Source organism: Chiloscyllium plagiosum, chromosome 37 (genome assembly GCF_004010195.1).
Source record: "Chiloscyllium plagiosum isolate BGI_BamShark_2017 chromosome 37, ASM401019v2, whole genome shotgun sequence".
NCBI lineage: Eukaryota > Metazoa > Chordata > Chondrichthyes > Orectolobiformes > Hemiscylliidae > Chiloscyllium > Chiloscyllium plagiosum.
The window spans coordinates 26,307,611-26,325,150 of NC_057746.1; the positions used below are offsets into that span (position 1 = coordinate 26,307,611).

The window sequence follows — 17,540 nt, forward strand, 5'->3', positions numbered from 1 at the left end:
CTGTTTAGTTTAGAGGGATGATGAAAAAACCACCCAAGGACCCCAGACTCTAAAAGCTAACCCTGATTTTTGCTGGAAAAGGATGTGGTGGCTGAGTGGGTGCACTCTGATTCAGAAGCTCTTGAGTTCAATGACTTGAGTGGAACAAAGCAAATTCTGTGCTCAGTGCAGGCCTGAGGGTGTGCTGCCTCATCAGAGGAGCCATCTTTCCGATGATATGTTATCCCAAGGCCGTGTCTGCTATCTCACGGTGGGTGTCAGAGATTCCACGGCCACTGTCGTGTGCTGAAGGTTTCTCTGCGGTGTTCTGTCCAACCATTATCCTTCTGTAAAATGGAGGATCTGGTCACATATCCTATTGCTGTTCACGCTGTGTGAATTGGCTGCAGTCTTACTTAGCCTGCAACAGTGACTCCAGTTCAAAAGCTATTCATTGTCTGTGTGAATTGCTTCGGGATGTACTGACGTAATGAAAAGCGCGACACAAATGCGGATTCTTTGTCTGTATCGCTCACCAACCGAGAGGGGGCAAAATGGCTGTTCAGTTGAGTGTCTCCCGGTTGGTTAACAAACCGTGCAGCCATTTTCGGGTTGGTGTGGGAGTGTTGGTTCAGTGGGGAGGATGGGCAACCCAAGGTGACCAACAGCCAAAGTGTGTCTGGGTTTGGGGAGACGGTATGTTGGGGTTGGGCACAAATCCCCAGGGGTGCGTTTAGTCAGAGTTATCAAGTATATTGGCACCACGTTCTCGCTTGCAGTCTACCTGAAGGAACAGCTAGACAGTTACGTCAAGGATCTCCCGAGGGTTAAGGTGGTCAGACAGCCGAAGAGAAAAGGATTAGTATCTGCCAGGTTGCTGGGGAGCTCCGTAGCGACAGGAGAGGTCCTGGCCTTCCTCGACTCGCACTGTAAGTACGAACGCTTGTGCTTTCCTTTTCTGTTCACCTGACACCCCTGTAACCTTATCCACGGTTTTTGGCCTTTTCCCTGATCCCTCACCCTCTCAGAGAGTCATAGAGTTGCACAGCACAGAAACATACCCTTCGGTCCAACCCGTCCATGCTGATCAGATATCCTAAATTATTCTAGCCCCATTTGCTAGCACCTGACCTATATCCCTTTAAACCCTTCCTATTCATATATCCATCCAGATACCTTTTCAATGTTGTAATTGTACTAGTCTGCATCACTTCCTCTGGCAGCTCATCCCATACACATGCCATCCTCTGCGTGAAAAAGTTGCATCTTGGGTCTCTTTTATATCTTTCCCCTCTCACCCTAAACCTATGCCCTCTAGTTCTGGACTCCTGCACCCCAGGGAAAAGACCTTGTCTATTTATCCTATCCATGTCCCTCCTGATTTTATAAACCTCTATAAGGTCCCGACTAATTTTTCCAGCTGCCGAGATCTGTGCTTTAGCAACAGCTTCCAGAAAAGGAAGTCAATGTATTTACGTGCCGAGTGGCATTCACAGACTGTCCCAGCGGCTGTGTGGCCATGAAGCTTAAAAGGAATATTGGCCATTATTGCAATGGCCAGCTATGAGTCACTGTTTAACTGTTGCCCTGTCAATCACCAGCCCGACAAGCCTCTTCCTATTGAATTTGGTCACATGGGTGAACAAAAAATGTGCTAAATGCCCACCCATTATTCGTTCTCGACTCATTTTATATGTTAGAGGATTTTACCTCAATGGGGGAGTATGCCCCTTCCCTAGGTGCATTTTCTATGTAATTAATTTATGATTTTCTCCCCCCTGTTGTTGGATTAACGATTGTCATTGAAGCACACAGAGGCTGGGAAGTGTTAAAGTTACAATTGGGCAGCACAGTGGTTAGCACTGCTGCCTCACACCTCCAGGGACCCCGGTTTTATTCCACCCTTGGGCCACTGTCTGCGTGGCTTTTCTCCGGGTGCACCGGCATCCTCCCACTGTCCATAGATACGCAGGATTGACTGTGGGAGATTGGCCATGGTGTCCGAGGATGTGCAGGCTAGCTCTGTTACCCATCGGAAATGCAAGGTTACAGGGATGGGTAGGTCTGGGTGGGTAAGCCTGGCTCTTTGGTGGGTCAGTTTGGACTCGGTGGACCGAATGGCCTGCCTCCACACTATAGAGATTCCATGATTCACAGGCCATTTCTCAGTTGAATGCACTGGACTGCTGTCTTGTTATTTAGAATCAAACAGCTTACTGCAGGCAGCATTCCCAATTATGGAACGCTGTAAAAGAGAGGCCGTTTTTCAACCAATCTTGAAATTAAACAAACTCGCCGGGCTCTCTGGTTACTATCTCATAGAATCACAGAGATGTACAGCATGGAAACAGACCCTTCGGTCCTGTAGAAAAGGCACGTTGCCAGTATCTTAGGGTTGTCTTCATTGATGGCTGATGCTCACTGAGAGTGGGACAAACAAATTGTTGCAAATTCCGTTCAAAATTTATCGAACCCACGCACAGTCTGCACGTTTGATTCTTGCTGGTGTACAGGAGGCTTGTTGCATCTCTCGTTTAATCGATCCACAAAACCCAACATCATGTATGGGTAGACTCGTGCAAGCAAGCACACAGCAAATATCTCACGAGACTGGTGCTCAATGGAGTGAAGAGAAAGTAAACTCATTAATTGGTCTGCACATTGTCTGTTTTTGACTGATAGCAAGATGCTAATTTTTCAGAAAGCTGCCCCGTGCCTGGAAGTGCCTGAGGTATAGGAATGAAATGTGGCCCCTCCTGTGAAAATGTTAAATGCCCCTGCACTAGAAAATGGAAGGGGAAGGGGTGTAATATGAACAGGGTGTACTGTAGACATACTAGAAGGGTGAGGTATTGGGAGATTGAGGAATCATGGGAGAGGTGCTCAGAGGGCAAGATGTCAGGAAGTCAATGAAATGTGGGTAAGGAATCGGGGACAGGCCATGGTACTGTGAGGGTATGGAGTTATGGCTGAGGTATTGTGGGAGGGTGAGGAATCAAGGCGAGGTACCAGGATACAAGGGGGTAAATCAAAGAGTCACCACAATATGGAAACAGACCATTTGGCTCTGTCGAGTGCACATTGACCCTCTGAAGAGCATCCCACCCAGACCCACCCTTCTACCCTATCGCTGTAACTCTGCACTTCCCATGGTTAATCCACCCAGCCTGCATGCTCTGGGCAACTTAGCATAGGCAATCCACCTAATCTGCACATCTCTGGACCGTGGGAGGAAACCCAAGTAGACACGGGGAGAACGTGCAGAGACACTGACAGTCGCCTGAGGGCAGAATTGAACCTCGGTCCCTGGCGATGCGAGGCAGCAGTGCTAACCACTGAGCCACTGTGTCACCCAAATCGGGATTCAGTAAACATTTCCAGTGGTCTGAGGTCCCCTTCAGTACTGGGCAGGGGACATCACACTTCAGTCGGGGGCTTGGGCAAGGAGCTACACAGGGCCTCGAGATTTGTGTCCCCAACATGTCGAGATGGTGAGTGTTTCAGGTTTGGGGGCAGTGTGAGGTACCAGGATGGTATGGTACTGGGAGGGGGAACTTCTTCCACCCCCCCCCCCCCCCCCCCCCACCGTCCCTTGTTGCCCCCTGTTAGAGCCGCTGAGTGTGCCTTTCCCTCCTCCCCGTAGGCGAATGTTTCGACGGCTGGCTGGAGCCCTTGCTGGCCCGAATTGTGAAGCTGGAGCAGGTGGTGGTCAGCCCACAGATCACTTCCATCAACCTGCACACGTTTGAGGTGGAGAAACCGTCTCCGGACGAGCGCAACCACTCCCGTGGCACCTTCGACTGGTCACTGTCCTTCAACTGGGAGGAGCTGCCCGAGTACGAGAACGATGCCAGGAAGGATGAGAGCTTCCCTTTCAGGTCAGCGGCGACCGGCGTGGGGGGAGCGTGGGGTCCCAACCCTCTCTCCTCTTTCACCCCTAGTCCGGTTTATATATTTTTTTCATTCATTCGCAGACAGAGGTCCCGGCCTCGAGCCCATACCCTCGGCCGATGCGTCAGAGCAACTCCACGGGAGCTTCTCTGTCTGTGGCATGCTGCGGCTTTGGATTCAGAAAGTTCTAGCTCCCACCTCAGGCATTCAACCCCCTAATTTGAGCTGACCCCTTTATTACGTGACAGAGGGAGTGCTGCACAGTCAGGGGTGCCCCTTTCCCATTGTGCTCATAAAAGAAAATTGCTGTTTCGAAGAAGAGTCAGGAGAGTTCTCCCTGATGTCTAGGATTTGTTCTTCATCCAGCAAGGTCTCCCTCCTCTCGTCAGGATGCTGTGGAACCTGAAAGGGTTCAGAAAAGATTGACAAGGATGTTGCCAGGGTTGAAGGGTTTGAGCTGCAGGGGGAGACTGAATAGGCTTGGGGCCATTTCCCTGGAACGTCAGAGGCTGAGGGGTGACCTTGCAGAGGTTTACAAACTGACGAGGGTTATGGATAGGGTAAATAGACAAGATCTTTTCCCCGGTTTGTGGGAGTCCAGAATTAGAGGGCATAGGTTTAGGATGAGAGGGAAAAGATATAAAAGAGACCTAAGGGGCAATGTTTTCACGCATAGGGTGGTGTGTGTGTGGGATGAGCTGCCAGAGGAAGTGGTGGAAGCTGGTACAATTGCAGCATTTAAAAGGCCTCTGGGTGGGTATATGAATAGGAAGGGTTGAGATGGATATGGGCCAAGTACTGGCAGGTGGGACTAGATTAATTTAGGATATATGTTGGGCATGGAAGAGTTGGACCTAAGGGTCTGTTTCTGTGCTGTACATCTCTATGACTCTGAATAGAAACAAAATCAGAAATTGCTGGAGAAGCACAGCAGGCCTGGCAGCATCTGTGGAGAGAAAGCAGAATTAATGTTTCGGGTCCAGTGGCCCATTTTCAGAACCCTCTTTTATTTCTGATTTCCAGCATGTGCAGTTCTTTGGTTTTTTTTGTTGGTTTTGAATGGCTTCGTTAAACTGATTGCCTTTTAGAACCAAATAGTTTGACACAAATTGAGGTTCATCAATCAGGTGCGCAAACTTTTATTGCTTTTTATTTTGCAGGACACCAGTAATCTCTGGCGGACTTTTTGCTGTTTCTAAAGCCTACTTTGAACACATTGGGACCTATGATCCCCAATTGGAGATATGGGGTGGAGAAAACTTGGAGCTGTCTTTCCGGGTAACGCAAGCCTCTGTAAATAAGACAAAATTAACAACACTGTATCGTCTCACAACATTGCTCAAACATGTGGAAAGTGAACATGGTGGAATCTCATGACGCTGATTAGCATTAGATACTTAAAGTGACCTTGTACTTGCTGACGTATATTGGTGCCTGGTCCCAAACCTTTAAAAATTACTGTCTTGTTTTCAAATCCTTCCATGCCCTCACCTTCCCTATCTCTGTAACCTTCTCCAGAGCTACACTTCTTCCAACTCTGGTCTCTTGTGCATCCCTCAATTCCTTCACCCTCACCATTGACTGCCTGTGAGCTATGCAATGATGTCTCTAAATATTTCTGGCTCTCTCCTCTCCTCTTCTCTTCTCTTCCTGTTATATTATTATAATAAGCAAAGTCTTGGGTGTACAGACACATTCTCAAAATTTGCAGATGGCTCAAAGCTTCAAAATATTGAGAACTGAGAGGAAGATATTCATCAGACTTCAAGATTTTTGGTACAACAACAGGGCAGGATTTATATAATAAATAGTCAGGGCTTGGATAGTGTTGTAGAACAGAGGGACCTGGACATTCAAGTACATGATTCTTTGAAGTTTGCGTCACATATAGACAAGGTGGCTCAAAAGGTATTTAGCACGTTTGCCTTCATTTCTCTGTCCTTTGAGTATGGGAATTGGAAAGTCGTGTTGAAGTTATACAGGACATTGGTGAGGCATCTTCTGGAATACTGTGTCCAGTTCTGGTTGCCATGTTATAGAAAGGATATTGTTAAGCTGGAAAGGGTTCTGAAGAGATTTATCAGGATGTTGCCAGGTATGGAAGGTTTGAGTTAGAGATAAAGGCCAGGACTTTTTCACTGGAGTGCAGCAGGTGCTGCAAGTGTAGGATTTCAAGACAACGGGTCACATTTTTAAGGTGAAAAGAGAGAGATTTAAAAAAAGACATGAGGGGTAAATCTTTTACACAGAGGGTGGTTCACCTGTGGAACGAACTTCCTGGAGAAGTGGTGGATGCGGGCACTGTTACAATGTTTAAAAGTCCCTGAGATAAATATATGAATAGGAAAGGTTTGGAGGGATATGGGCCAGGAGCAGGCAGTTTAGGCTAGTTTAGTTTGGAATTATGTTTGGCACGGACTGGTTGGATCAGTATGACTATGACGCTAAGATAAAGGCAGGCGGGTGGAACTGGCGAACATGTGACAGATTAAGTTTATGTAGTAAAGTGTGAAGTAATTCCTTTTGAAAGGATGATCAGGACAAGCAATACAGAATACAGGGTGTGATTCTAAATGGAGCAAGGGAGTTGACAGCATTATGTGCGTAGATCATTGGAAGTGGCAGGGCAGGTTGAGAAAGCAGTTGGAAAGGCAAACAGGATCCTGGGCAGCACAGAAACAGAGACAGCACAGCTCCTGGGCAGCTTTGTACTTGTTACCAGTCTCTGGGTACAGTTGTTGTCTTTGGGTGCAAAGACAGGAGGCAAGTGATTTGGATATGATGATGTGTTGTTGGAAAGGTGACAGTTGCTCCTGTTTGTACAGACGTGCTGTAATCCTTTCTAATAAAGGATTAGGCTGCTACAGAATATGGATCTGGACAGCCGTTTAATGGGATAATAAAGCAAAATCTGGCTTGTTTGAAAAGTTGTAATACTTGAGTTAAGAAGCAACCAGAATATCAGACCTTGTGCACCAGGTCATCTGTTGGAGTTGATGAAATTGTAACTCATATGGAACCATGTTGATGACATATCACAGCCCAGTGTCTCTAGCCTGTAATTGCTATTGATTTTTTTTCCCATATTTTGATGCCATCAGGATGGAGTGCATGGAACAGACCTCAGTAGTTGATGGTACGTGATGAGGCAGAATTCAAGGTGAAGACATTGAGACCAGTTTGTCATATAGTCATAATCAATCTTTTTAAAATGTTTGAACTATAGGGAGAGGTTGAATAGGCTGGGGCTGTTTTCCCTGGAGCATCGGAGGCTGAGGGGTGACCTTATAGAGGTTTATAAAATCATGAGGGGCATGGATAGGATAAATAGACAAGGTCTCTTCCCTGCGATGGGGGAGTCCAGAATTAGAGTGCATAGGTTTAGGGTGAGAGGGGAAAGATATAAAAGAGACCTAAGGGGCAACTTTTTCACTCAGAGATGGTACATGTATGGAATGAACTGCCAGAGGAAGTGGTGGAGGCTGGTACAATTGCAACATTTAAAAGGGATCTGGATGGGTAGATGAATAGGAAGGGTTTGGAGAGATATGGGCCAGGTGCCTGGCAGGTGGAACTAGATTAGTTTGGGATATGTGGTCGGCATGGATGAGTTGGACCGAAGGGTCTGTTTCCGTGCTGTACATCTCTATGACTCTATAACCTTTCAACACCCCTGTTGCTTATCGAGAACCTGTCTACCTTTATTAAAAATGCTGAAAGATGCTGCTTCCATTGCCTTTTGATGAGGAGGTCCACGGGGTACAAAAGAAATGTCCTCATCCCCGTCTTAAATGGGCGCCTCTTATTTTGAGATGATGTTTCAAAGCGCCTAGTTCTAGGTACCCCCACATGAGGGAACATCATCTCCATGTCCACCAGTCTTACTCTCTTAAACTACAGCAGATGAGTCTAGCGTTTCCAACCTTTCCTCACGAGACAACCATAACTGCTCCCAATGCATTTGCATCCTCCCACACCTTAATTGAGAAGAACAATACTGTACACAGTATTCCAGATGTGGTCTCACCAGTGCCTTGTGTAACTTCTTTTCAAATTCACTCCATTGCTAATACTGAGGTCTTATAGCGAAGGAGCATCCAAAGTAATATTCCATGTTTTTGACCCAGTGACAAGTCAGGATGGTGTGCGGTTGGAGTGAAACTTGGATGGTGTTCCCATGCCTCTGTCCTTCTAGATGGTAGAGGCTGTGGGTTTGAAAGGTGCAGTCAGAGGAAATCAGTACCGAAGCATACTTCTGAATATTCCCTACGTCTGAATTCAACACCCTAAACAATAAATGATAATATTCTATTTGCTTCCCTCATTACCTGCAGTACTTACATACTCAACATTTGTGATTCACACATCAGGACACTCAGACACCTCACTACCTCAATACTCTGCAATCCCTCACCATTTAAATGATATAACTCTTCTTGCCAAAATGAACAATTTCACATTTTCTTACATTATGCTTAACTTTTCAGGTCTTTGCCCACTCACTCACTTCATCAATCTATATCTCTTTTTAGCCACCTTATGTCCTCTATCTGATATTGGCAAAATAAAAACCATAACTTCGATCTCTTTGTTCAAGTTATTTATATAATTCTTAAAGTGTTGAAGCCCCATTAGTGATCTCTGTGGCACATCATTTATTTCATCTTGCTGACAGAAAATTATCCACTTTCTGTTTCCTGTCCGTCAGTCAATCTTCTGTCATGTGAATATATTATCCCTGAGACGATGAGTCTTCATTTTCAACAATAACCTTTAATGTGACACCACGTTAAACGTTTTTTTTGAAATCTTAAGTACAATCTAACCACCGATTCCCCTTTATCCATGTTACATGTTATTTCCTTAACAAAACTCCATTCTTTTTCACAAAACCATGATGACTCTGTCAGATTACATTGAACATTGTAATGACATGGCTAAACCCTCCTGCTTAATTTACACCAGCAATACAGAAAAGATTTATCCTGTGCAATAATCTGAAAATTTGAGAGGCCAAGAACTATTTAAAGTAAAAATTAACAACTTTATTTCTTAAAGCATAACAGAGAATAACTAATTAACAACAATTTACAACTCCTTCCTCTAATCTATCTTTTACCTTCTTTTCTACAGTACTCATCCAATAAGACCCCCGATTAAAATTTACCAAAAATTCAAGTTTTCAAAACCAGCCAGCTGTCGAATCTTCTACTTAGATCTTCCTGTGTCGTCTTTTCTTCTTAGGGAAGATGTTTCACAGGTCACGCATCAATAAAGGAACCTTTATGAGAACTATTCTCTGGGCAGTCTGCAGATGTCATTGGTTTGGCAGTTCTCTTCCCAACTGTTCAATTTTCCACAGTCCGAGACCTCCAAAGCATTGGCTTTTAAGATTGCCAATATACTAAAGTCAAACGTGATTGAAATTTGGTATTTTTGGGGGTATAATTTAAATTCATTGGCCCAATTCAAATCTGTTTTGTCGTTTCCATGCATTCCAGCTAATCTAGCTTTCGACCAAGTGTTACATTGTTACCTTATTCAGAACACTTGATACTGCCACGTAGTTCTGCTACCTCTCTTTATAATAATGTTTTAATGTACACCCACATCTTCATAATAATGTTTTAAGTGCCCTGTTTTAACATCTTTAACAATGGCTTCCAATATCTTCTATATGATAGGGGTTAAGCTAAGTCGCCTATCGTTTTCCACGTTCTGTCTCCATCCTTTTCTTTTGAGTAAAAGGGTTGCATTCGCTATTTCTAGCAAATCGACCCTTCCCTGAATCTAGTAAGTTTTGCAAAATTAAAAGCAGTGCGTCAAATGCTTCACTAGCCACTGGTATTTGTGCATTCTTGCATCGTGTATCCTTGTATTGTGTATCCTTTATCTCCCTGTCTGAAAGCTGAAAAGACCTAACACCCAAAGATCATTTCGAAAACGGACCCAAATATGCTGATGGCCACTTTCACCAAATACCCTCCCACCTCCTTTCACCTTGACCATGACTAAATGTCTGCTCACTCACAGGTCTGGCAGTGTGGTGGGAAACTTGAGATTGTACCCTGCTCTGTCGTGGGGCACGTGTTTCGCAGCGACACTCCGTACACCTTCCCAGATGGAGTGCAGGTCGTATATCGCAACCTGGTGCGAGTGGCTGAGGTATGGATGGATGAGTACAAGAACATCTTTTATCATCAGATCCAGGAAGCAGCAGACATTGCGCAGAAGGTGACTTTCACTGAAGAAGTCAGGATCACATGGGGAACTGTGGCGTGGCTGGGGGAAAACGTAAAGAGAGGACTCAGGGTCATCTTTAGAGGAATTTTGAGAGCAGTTAATAATGGATGGGGAGGAAAAGAATACTTTTACTCGGGGTGGCACAGTGGCTAGCACTGTTTTCTAACAGTGCCAGGGACCCAGGTTCGATCCCAGCCTTGGGCGATTGTCTGTGTGGAGTTTGCACATTCTCCCCGTGTCTGTGCAGATTTTCTCCGGGTGCTCTGCTCCCCCCCACCCCACCCTTGCACAGTACAAAGATGTGCAGGTTAGGGTGGATTGGCTATGTTATGTTGTCCACAGTGTTAGGTGCATTAGGCAGACAGAAATGGGTCTGGGTGGGTTACTCTTTGGTGGGTCAGTGTGGACTTGTTGGGCTGAAGGGCCTGTTTCCACACTGTAGGGAATCTAATCTTAAGATTGAGTAATAGGGATGAACTGATTCCTTAGCCTACCCCACTCCCCCAATGGTCGCAACAAAGTTTGAATTTAAAAGGAAGGTGATATTGCCAGTTGTGTTTTACCCTGTATAGAGCTCAGCATCAGATACAAATCAGCTGGGTGCCTTTACTAACAAGTAAAGGACTAGTTTATTGCAAACAATATTTATTCAAACAAAGATGTGAGGATTATCAATAAAAGGTACAAACTGTGCAAATATAAACAGCAAATAAACACACACACACACACAAACTATCATGTCTGCAAAATCTAAACATAGACTACTGAGCATTAACTTAAAAAGTACCTTGGCCAAGTAAAGTTCAATTCCAAATAGAGAATTATTCACAGATTGTCCAAATGTCTGTAGCCAACGTCATTTTGCTCAATACCTGTCTGGAGACAGTGGTGCAGAATTTGAATAACCTTTTTTAGGAATCTTCTACGTGTGGCGATGAGCTCTTCCAGTCGGCTATCATCTCGCAGACTTTGGTGAGAATGGTTTCATAGCAGAGGAGAAAGCAAAACTTCCCAAAGCTCCTGAGGCAAAATGTGTTTGATTATCTGTGTTCAAATCCAATAGCTTTTTTCACCCACAAAATTCTGCAGAGTTGGTTTCTCCATCCAGCTGCTTGTGTTCTTTACAAATACATTATTTCTGTGGTATCTTTGCTTTTGGAAGTTGTTAATTTTAAAGAGTCCTGGATATAACACCTTCCAAAGCCAAAGGTTTTCAATCAGTGATATTCTAAGTTAGTCTTTCCATTGACGCATCTTCACAACACCTGAAAGTAGGGCTACCATAGGGAGTAGCTGAAGCAAGTAATATTGATGAATTCCTGGGGAATCTTGATAGGTATATAAAGGCAAAGGAACAGTGTGATATATAGACAGGGTGAAGATCACTGGGGAGAAAATGTGGGAAGCAGATGGGCTGAACAGGACAGAGTTGGGATCAGCCAAGGTTAGGGCAAGGATGGAACTCAGGCAAGTTAACATACAGTTCCAGTGAATAGTACAGAAAAGGGCTGAATGGCCTCCTTCCTACGGGCTGCAGCCAAGCTATCTTGCATGTTGAACGTGCAGGACATTGCAGTGGCGATTCCAGGAGAAACAAGAGGTCATTAATAAAACAGTTGCGTTTCTTTGTTTATGAATACTTTTGGTTAAACCATTGCAAATTATAGTAAACCGGGCTTGACTGACAGTTAAGACTTGGGGTTGTTCTCCATTGGGTGAAGCTCGAGGATGGACAACCAGCAGCAGAGAGCCAAGGAACCTAAGGTGAAGACTTAGTGGGACCAAGTACGGTCTCCTGTGGAGATCACGGAATGCCATTTCGGGAAGGATATCCACACCTTGGGCATGAGGGAGGAGTCGCTGAAGGTAACAGTGGAGTAAAGGACAGTAATCTGTGATCTCTCTCTCTCTCTCTCTCAGGGTTTGTTTGGTGACATATCTGAGAGGAAACGGATCAGAGAGAGGCTGCGTTGCAAGGATTTCACTTGGTACCTCAACAACATCTACCCTGAGCTATTCATACCAGCCATCTACAAGACAACGAACCTATTAGTGAGTTGACTGTCACAGGATCGTTAACTCCTGAATGTTGGAAACCCCTGCAGCATGGTTTGTGGAAGCTCACTGTGTCAGTTCAAAACAACAACTTGCATTCATGTTGCCCCTTTAATGTCGCAAAATGTCCCAACAGCATAAGAAGTGACACTGAGCCACAAAGGTGGATATTCAAACGGGTGACCCCAATACCATGTCAAAACTACAGGCTTCGTAAAACCAGAACTAGTAGGAGCAGAAGTCAGCATTCAGCCCATCAGTCCTGCTTCACCATTCAGAGAGATTTCAGGGAACGACAGGAAGGTGACAAAGTTTAGAGTTCAAGTTTCAGAGTCTCGGTCTCAGGCAGCTGTAGAGATGCCCGGGAATAGTGGAGCAACCGTAATCAGGGTCAGAGAGGGGGCCAGACTTAGGACACCACGGGAATTTCGGAGGGGATTTGCGACCGGAGGAATTTACAGAATCATGGAGGGGGCTGAGGTCTCAGAGGGAATTGAAAACAAGGGTAGGAAATTCAGAGTTGTCTGAACAGAAGCCTGGGTAGGACCAGTGGGCGCAGTGGTTGAGGGAGGAGCATGGATCTTGGTGAGTTGGGATACAGGGGGCAGCAGAATTTGAGAGGAGTTAAGTGTCTCTAGAAGGGACGGAACGTGGTTGGCCGTGAGGGAATGCTTTGGAGTATTCAAGTCTCGGAGGCAACAGAGAAGGCTGTAGTGACAGGTTTGTATTGAAAGCAGACAGGAATGTGTTGTACAAGGTAATGATTCCTGACTTGTCCTACCTGCCTATCTTCTTTTCCACCTATCCACTTCACTCTCCCCCCCCCCCTCCAATTCCCTCTGAGACCTCCCCACCCTCCTCTCACTTATCTCTCCACACTCCAGGCTCGCTGCCTTTATTCCTGATGAAGGGCTTTTGCCCAAAACGTTGATTTTACTGCTCCTCGGATGCTGCCTGAACTGCTATGCTCTTCCAGCACCACTAATCCAGAATCCAATGATTCTGAAAGGGTCAGTGTTAAAATGGCATTAGCTCCACCCAATCTGGTGATGTAGCAAACACACAATCTTTGGGTAAAGACAGGAATTCTACCTGAGTACCTTAGGGAACAAACGTACTCCCTACAACTCCTGAGAGTCCTTAGTAATTAAGCCCGACTAGCAATGCAAGTTGCACTCATTGTATTTTGTGACATCTTGTTAGCAAAGATGAGTGCCCCTTCTGTTTAGGTTCATCAAGGATCTGTCCTGTATCACTGATAATTAGTCAGGCCCTAGGCACAGAATAGACAAAGGAATAGACAAGAAACTATCTCAAACAGCTCCTTACTGTGTGCCACATATGGGCAGAGCAGGCAGAACATGAGTTCCAGCAGAGGCAAATACCACAGGACGACCAGAATTAGGATTCAAAATGGAGACCTTACAAAAGGTTGGATTGTTTTTGGCGGAGATCACTGCATGCATCCCTACTCGAGAAGGTGGACAGAGAAGGTGGGGTTGTTCCCAGGCTGATTTTCTGCCCTCTTGAGTGTCAAGCATGGCCCTCTGAGTAACCCTCTTGGTCAGGTATTTGTACAAGTCCCACTCCAGAGACACAAACACAAACTTGCTGTTGTACAAAGTGTGGCACATTCTTTCTTGTGAACAATAAAGGGAATGAAAGGATAAGTTTCATACCTTGAGGAAAATAATATGCTGTGCTAAGTGTCTGGGAGTCTTGCAAGGGCTTCGAGATTCAGACCCTGGGTAGTTTGAGATTAACTGCATGTTAGTTTGAGCATGTTAAGTCTGGAGCTTATAGGAGTAGTGCAATATTTCAGCATAAGGACAGGTCAACTGTAAGTCTGCAGTGTGATTTCATACCAGGACCTCTTTCCTGCAGATATCTGTAACACTGTCATGTGTATTCTTTTGCAGCTGATGAACCGAGGGAACCAACTCTGCTTGACCATTGGACCAGCGAGAAGATCCGTATTCATGAATCCCTGCTACAGCCTCCAAGAGCATCAGGTAAACAAAGCCAGTGGGAGGCTCCCAGCAGGGGAAGTCTGGACACTTGCCCAGTTACACTCTGGCCACCATCAGCACTCCCCAACCATCCCTTCCTCGGAACCGGCCGGACTGGGAGGTTCTTGATGTAGTCTGTAGTGACCAATCACCAAATGCTGCTGAGTGGCCAACACGTCCCACTTGTCTGTAGTGACCAATCACCAGACAGTGCTGAGAGGCCAATACTTCCCACTTGTCTGTAGTGACCAATCACCAGACGGTGCTGAGAGGCCAACACTTCCCATTTGTTTATAGTGACCAATAACCAGCAGTTGCTCAGCTCTTGAATCAGAAGGCTGCGTCTGGTGGCGTGGATGAGCGGTCTGTGTTGCTGGATTAAGGTTCCAGTCTCTAAGGAGGTGTGGATTTGAGTTCCACCGTTGCCATTCATGCCTGTTATACTGCAGCGCGTTAAAGTTCAACATCAAACGCTGTTGTGTTTCAGTTCAAAACTGAATCTGGGGGTGTGAGGGCCCCTTCTGAGAAGCTCAAGCACACAATCAAGGTTGACTTTATTGAGGGAGTAATGATTTGGAGGTGTCCGTGTTGGACTGGGGTGGACAAAGTTAAAAATCACACACCACCAGATTATAGTCCAGCAGGTTTATTTGGAAGCACTAGCTTTCAAAGCGCTGATCCTTCATCAGGTGGTTGTGGAGCTGGACCATAAGAGACAGAAATTATAGCAAAAGATTACAACGATACATTGAACAAACCTAGATTTGTTAAGTCTTTCATCTTTTTTTTTAGATTAGATTACTTACAGTGTGGAAACAGGCCCTTCGGCCCAACAATTCCACACCCACCCGCCAAAGCGCAACCCACCCAGACCCATTCCCCTACATTTATTCCTTCACCTAACACTAGCACTGTGGGAGGAAACCCACGCAGACACGGGGAGAATGTGCAAACTCCACACAGTCAGCTGCCTGAGCTGGGAATTGAACCCGGGTCTCTGGCGCTGTGAGGCAGCAGTGCTAACCACTATGCCACCGTGCTGCCCACTATCTTTTAGAATGGTTTTGCTGGTTTCGGTTCTTTAATATATAAATCCCAGAACTTCTTTTAAGTCGCATTCTCAAGATAATTAAAGATTTTATAACAAGCGTTGACACCTCAGCTCAGACAATGCTTGCAAGGTGTGAGTCTGACTTTACTGAGGGAGGACTGTCGGAAATCCCCGTATGGACAGGACATGCAGCAAAGCTCCATCCACTCCCATGTAAAAGCGGGAAGGACCGAGACTGCTCCCAAGGCTTTGGACAATGCTTATCCCTTAATCAGATAGTTTAAGAACAAATAGATTATCTGCTGATTGCTGTCTGTGGGAGCTTCCTGTGTGCAAATTGGCTGCCGTGTTCCTTAATTTACAACAGCAAACTCTCTTCAAACGGGACTCACCCTGGCTGTAAAGGTTTTGTACTCTCTCAGGAAAACACAACAATGGTATCGCAAAGTGGTTCTCACCCTGCTCACCTCCTCTCTCTGGTCTCTGACTGCCCCCACAGTATTTTGAGTACACATTCCGCGGTGAGATCCTCGCTGACTCTGCTCGCCCCCTGTGCCTGCATGCTGGGATTACCATGGTGCTGCTGGTCAAGTGTGCTGCCGACCGACGGGTCAGCCATGTACCGTTGGCCCAGAAGTTCCAAATCAAGCCGGTGAGTGTGAACTGTCCGGGAAGTGGGAAACAGCCGGCAGAGATAACACAGGACATCCGTGACAGTTTGGGTGGTCTTTCGATCCGCAAACAGATTCCAGAAACCCACTCCTTGATCAAACACAGTATTAAAGCTTTTACCCTCATCCCACCTCCAGCAGTCAAGGTGAGGGGCTGGGGAGTGTAGAGCATTAGGGACATTTGCACTGGGCCATCGTGTGGTCAGACACTGTCCTTTTGTGTTCCAGGGACTGGAGGTTGGGGATTTCTCAGGGCAGTGGGTCAGAAACTGTCCGTCTCTGGGGACTGGGGGTATAGGTCTTGGCTGGTCTGCTTGTAACCTCTAATCCACATTCCCACCTATCCCTGATAACCTTTCACCCCCCTCACTTACCAAGAAGCTATCCACCACTGTCTTAAAAATATTCAAAGTCTTTGCTTCCACTGCCTTTTTCAGGATGAGACTAATGGCTTTCTGTGAGAAATTGTTTGGCTTCATCTCTGTTTTGAATGGGTGACCACATTTTAAACAGTGACCCTTGTCTTTGATTCTCCTGCAAGAGGAATCATCCTCTCCACATCTTCACTGTCAAGACTCATTAGGATATTATATGTTTCGATCAAGTCATAGATTTGTGCAGCACATAAGCAGACCCTTCAGTCCAACTCATCCATGCCAACCAGACATCCTAAGCTTAGCTAGTCCCATTTGCCAGTATTTGGCCCACATCCCTTTCAACCCTTCCTATTAATACATCCTTTTAAATGTGTAATTGTCTCCCTCTTATTTTTCTGATATAAGCACAGCCTCTCCAACTTTTCCTCATAAGATAATCTACCAATTCCAGTTATTAGTCTGATAAACCTTCTTGGAACTGCTTTCCTTATGAGTTGACCAATACTGTGAACTGTATTGCAGATGCATTTTTACAAGTGCCCTGCGTAACTGAAGGATAACATTCCTAGTTTTGTATACTCAAGCCTGCTCACAAATAATGATAGCATTCTACTAGCTTTACTAATTACTTGCTGGACCTGTGTACTAACTATTTGCAATTCAATCAGTAGTACACCCAGATCTCTCTGCATCTCAGAGCACTGGACTATCTTTCCATTGAGATAATATGCTTCCTTTCATTTCTCTTGCCAAAATGGATAATTTTATCTACATTATGTTCCTTTTGCCAGCTCACTTAACCTTTCAAACTTTTTGTAGCCTCCTCCTGTCTTCACTACGTAACAGAGAATGAACACGGGGTGGCACGGTGGCTCAGTGGTTAGCACTGCTGCCTCACAGTGCCAGGGTCCCAGGTTCAATTCCAGCCTTGGCCAACTGTCTGTGTGGAGTTTGCACATTCTCCACGTGTCCGCGTGGGTTTCCTCCGGGTGCTCCGGTTTCCTCCCACAGTTGAAAATGTGTTGCTGGAAAAGTGCAGCAGGTCAGGCAGCATCCAAGGAGCAGGAGAATTGACGTTTCGGGCATGAGCCCTTCTTCAGGAATGAGGAGAGTGTGCCAAGCAGGCTAAGATAAAAGGTAGGAAGCAGGGACTTGGGGGAAGGGCGTTGGAAATGCGATAGGGGGAAGGAGGTTAAGTTGAGGGTGATAGGCCGGAGGGGGGGTGGGGGCGGAGAGGTCGGGAAGAAGATTGCAGGTCAAGAAG

General features: G+C 45.7%; 1 protein-coding gene across 3 annotated transcripts in view; it reads left to right on the forward strand.

The window, feature by feature from the left end:
* The window catches only part of LOC122541174 (polypeptide N-acetylgalactosaminyltransferase 3-like), a 33,233-nt gene that overhangs the window by 12,637 nt on the left and 3,056 nt on the right, over positions 1–17,540 (forward strand). The window contains exons 4-10 of one of the 3 annotated variants that reach the window (XM_043677794.1): positions 759–908; positions 3,623–3,857; positions 5,031–5,148; positions 9,904–10,104; positions 12,034–12,165; positions 14,088–14,180; positions 15,728–15,880. In XM_043677794.1, the coding sequence (XP_043533729.1) occupies positions 759–908; positions 3,623–3,857; positions 5,031–5,148; positions 9,904–10,104; positions 12,034–12,165; positions 14,088–14,180; positions 15,728–15,880 (1,082 nt within the window). The remainder of the gene's footprint in view (positions 1–758; positions 909–3,622; positions 3,858–5,030; positions 5,149–9,903; positions 10,105–12,033; positions 12,166–14,087; positions 14,181–15,727; positions 15,881–17,540) is intronic. The other 2 variants (XM_043677797.1, XM_043677795.1) reach the window with 2 other exon arrangements.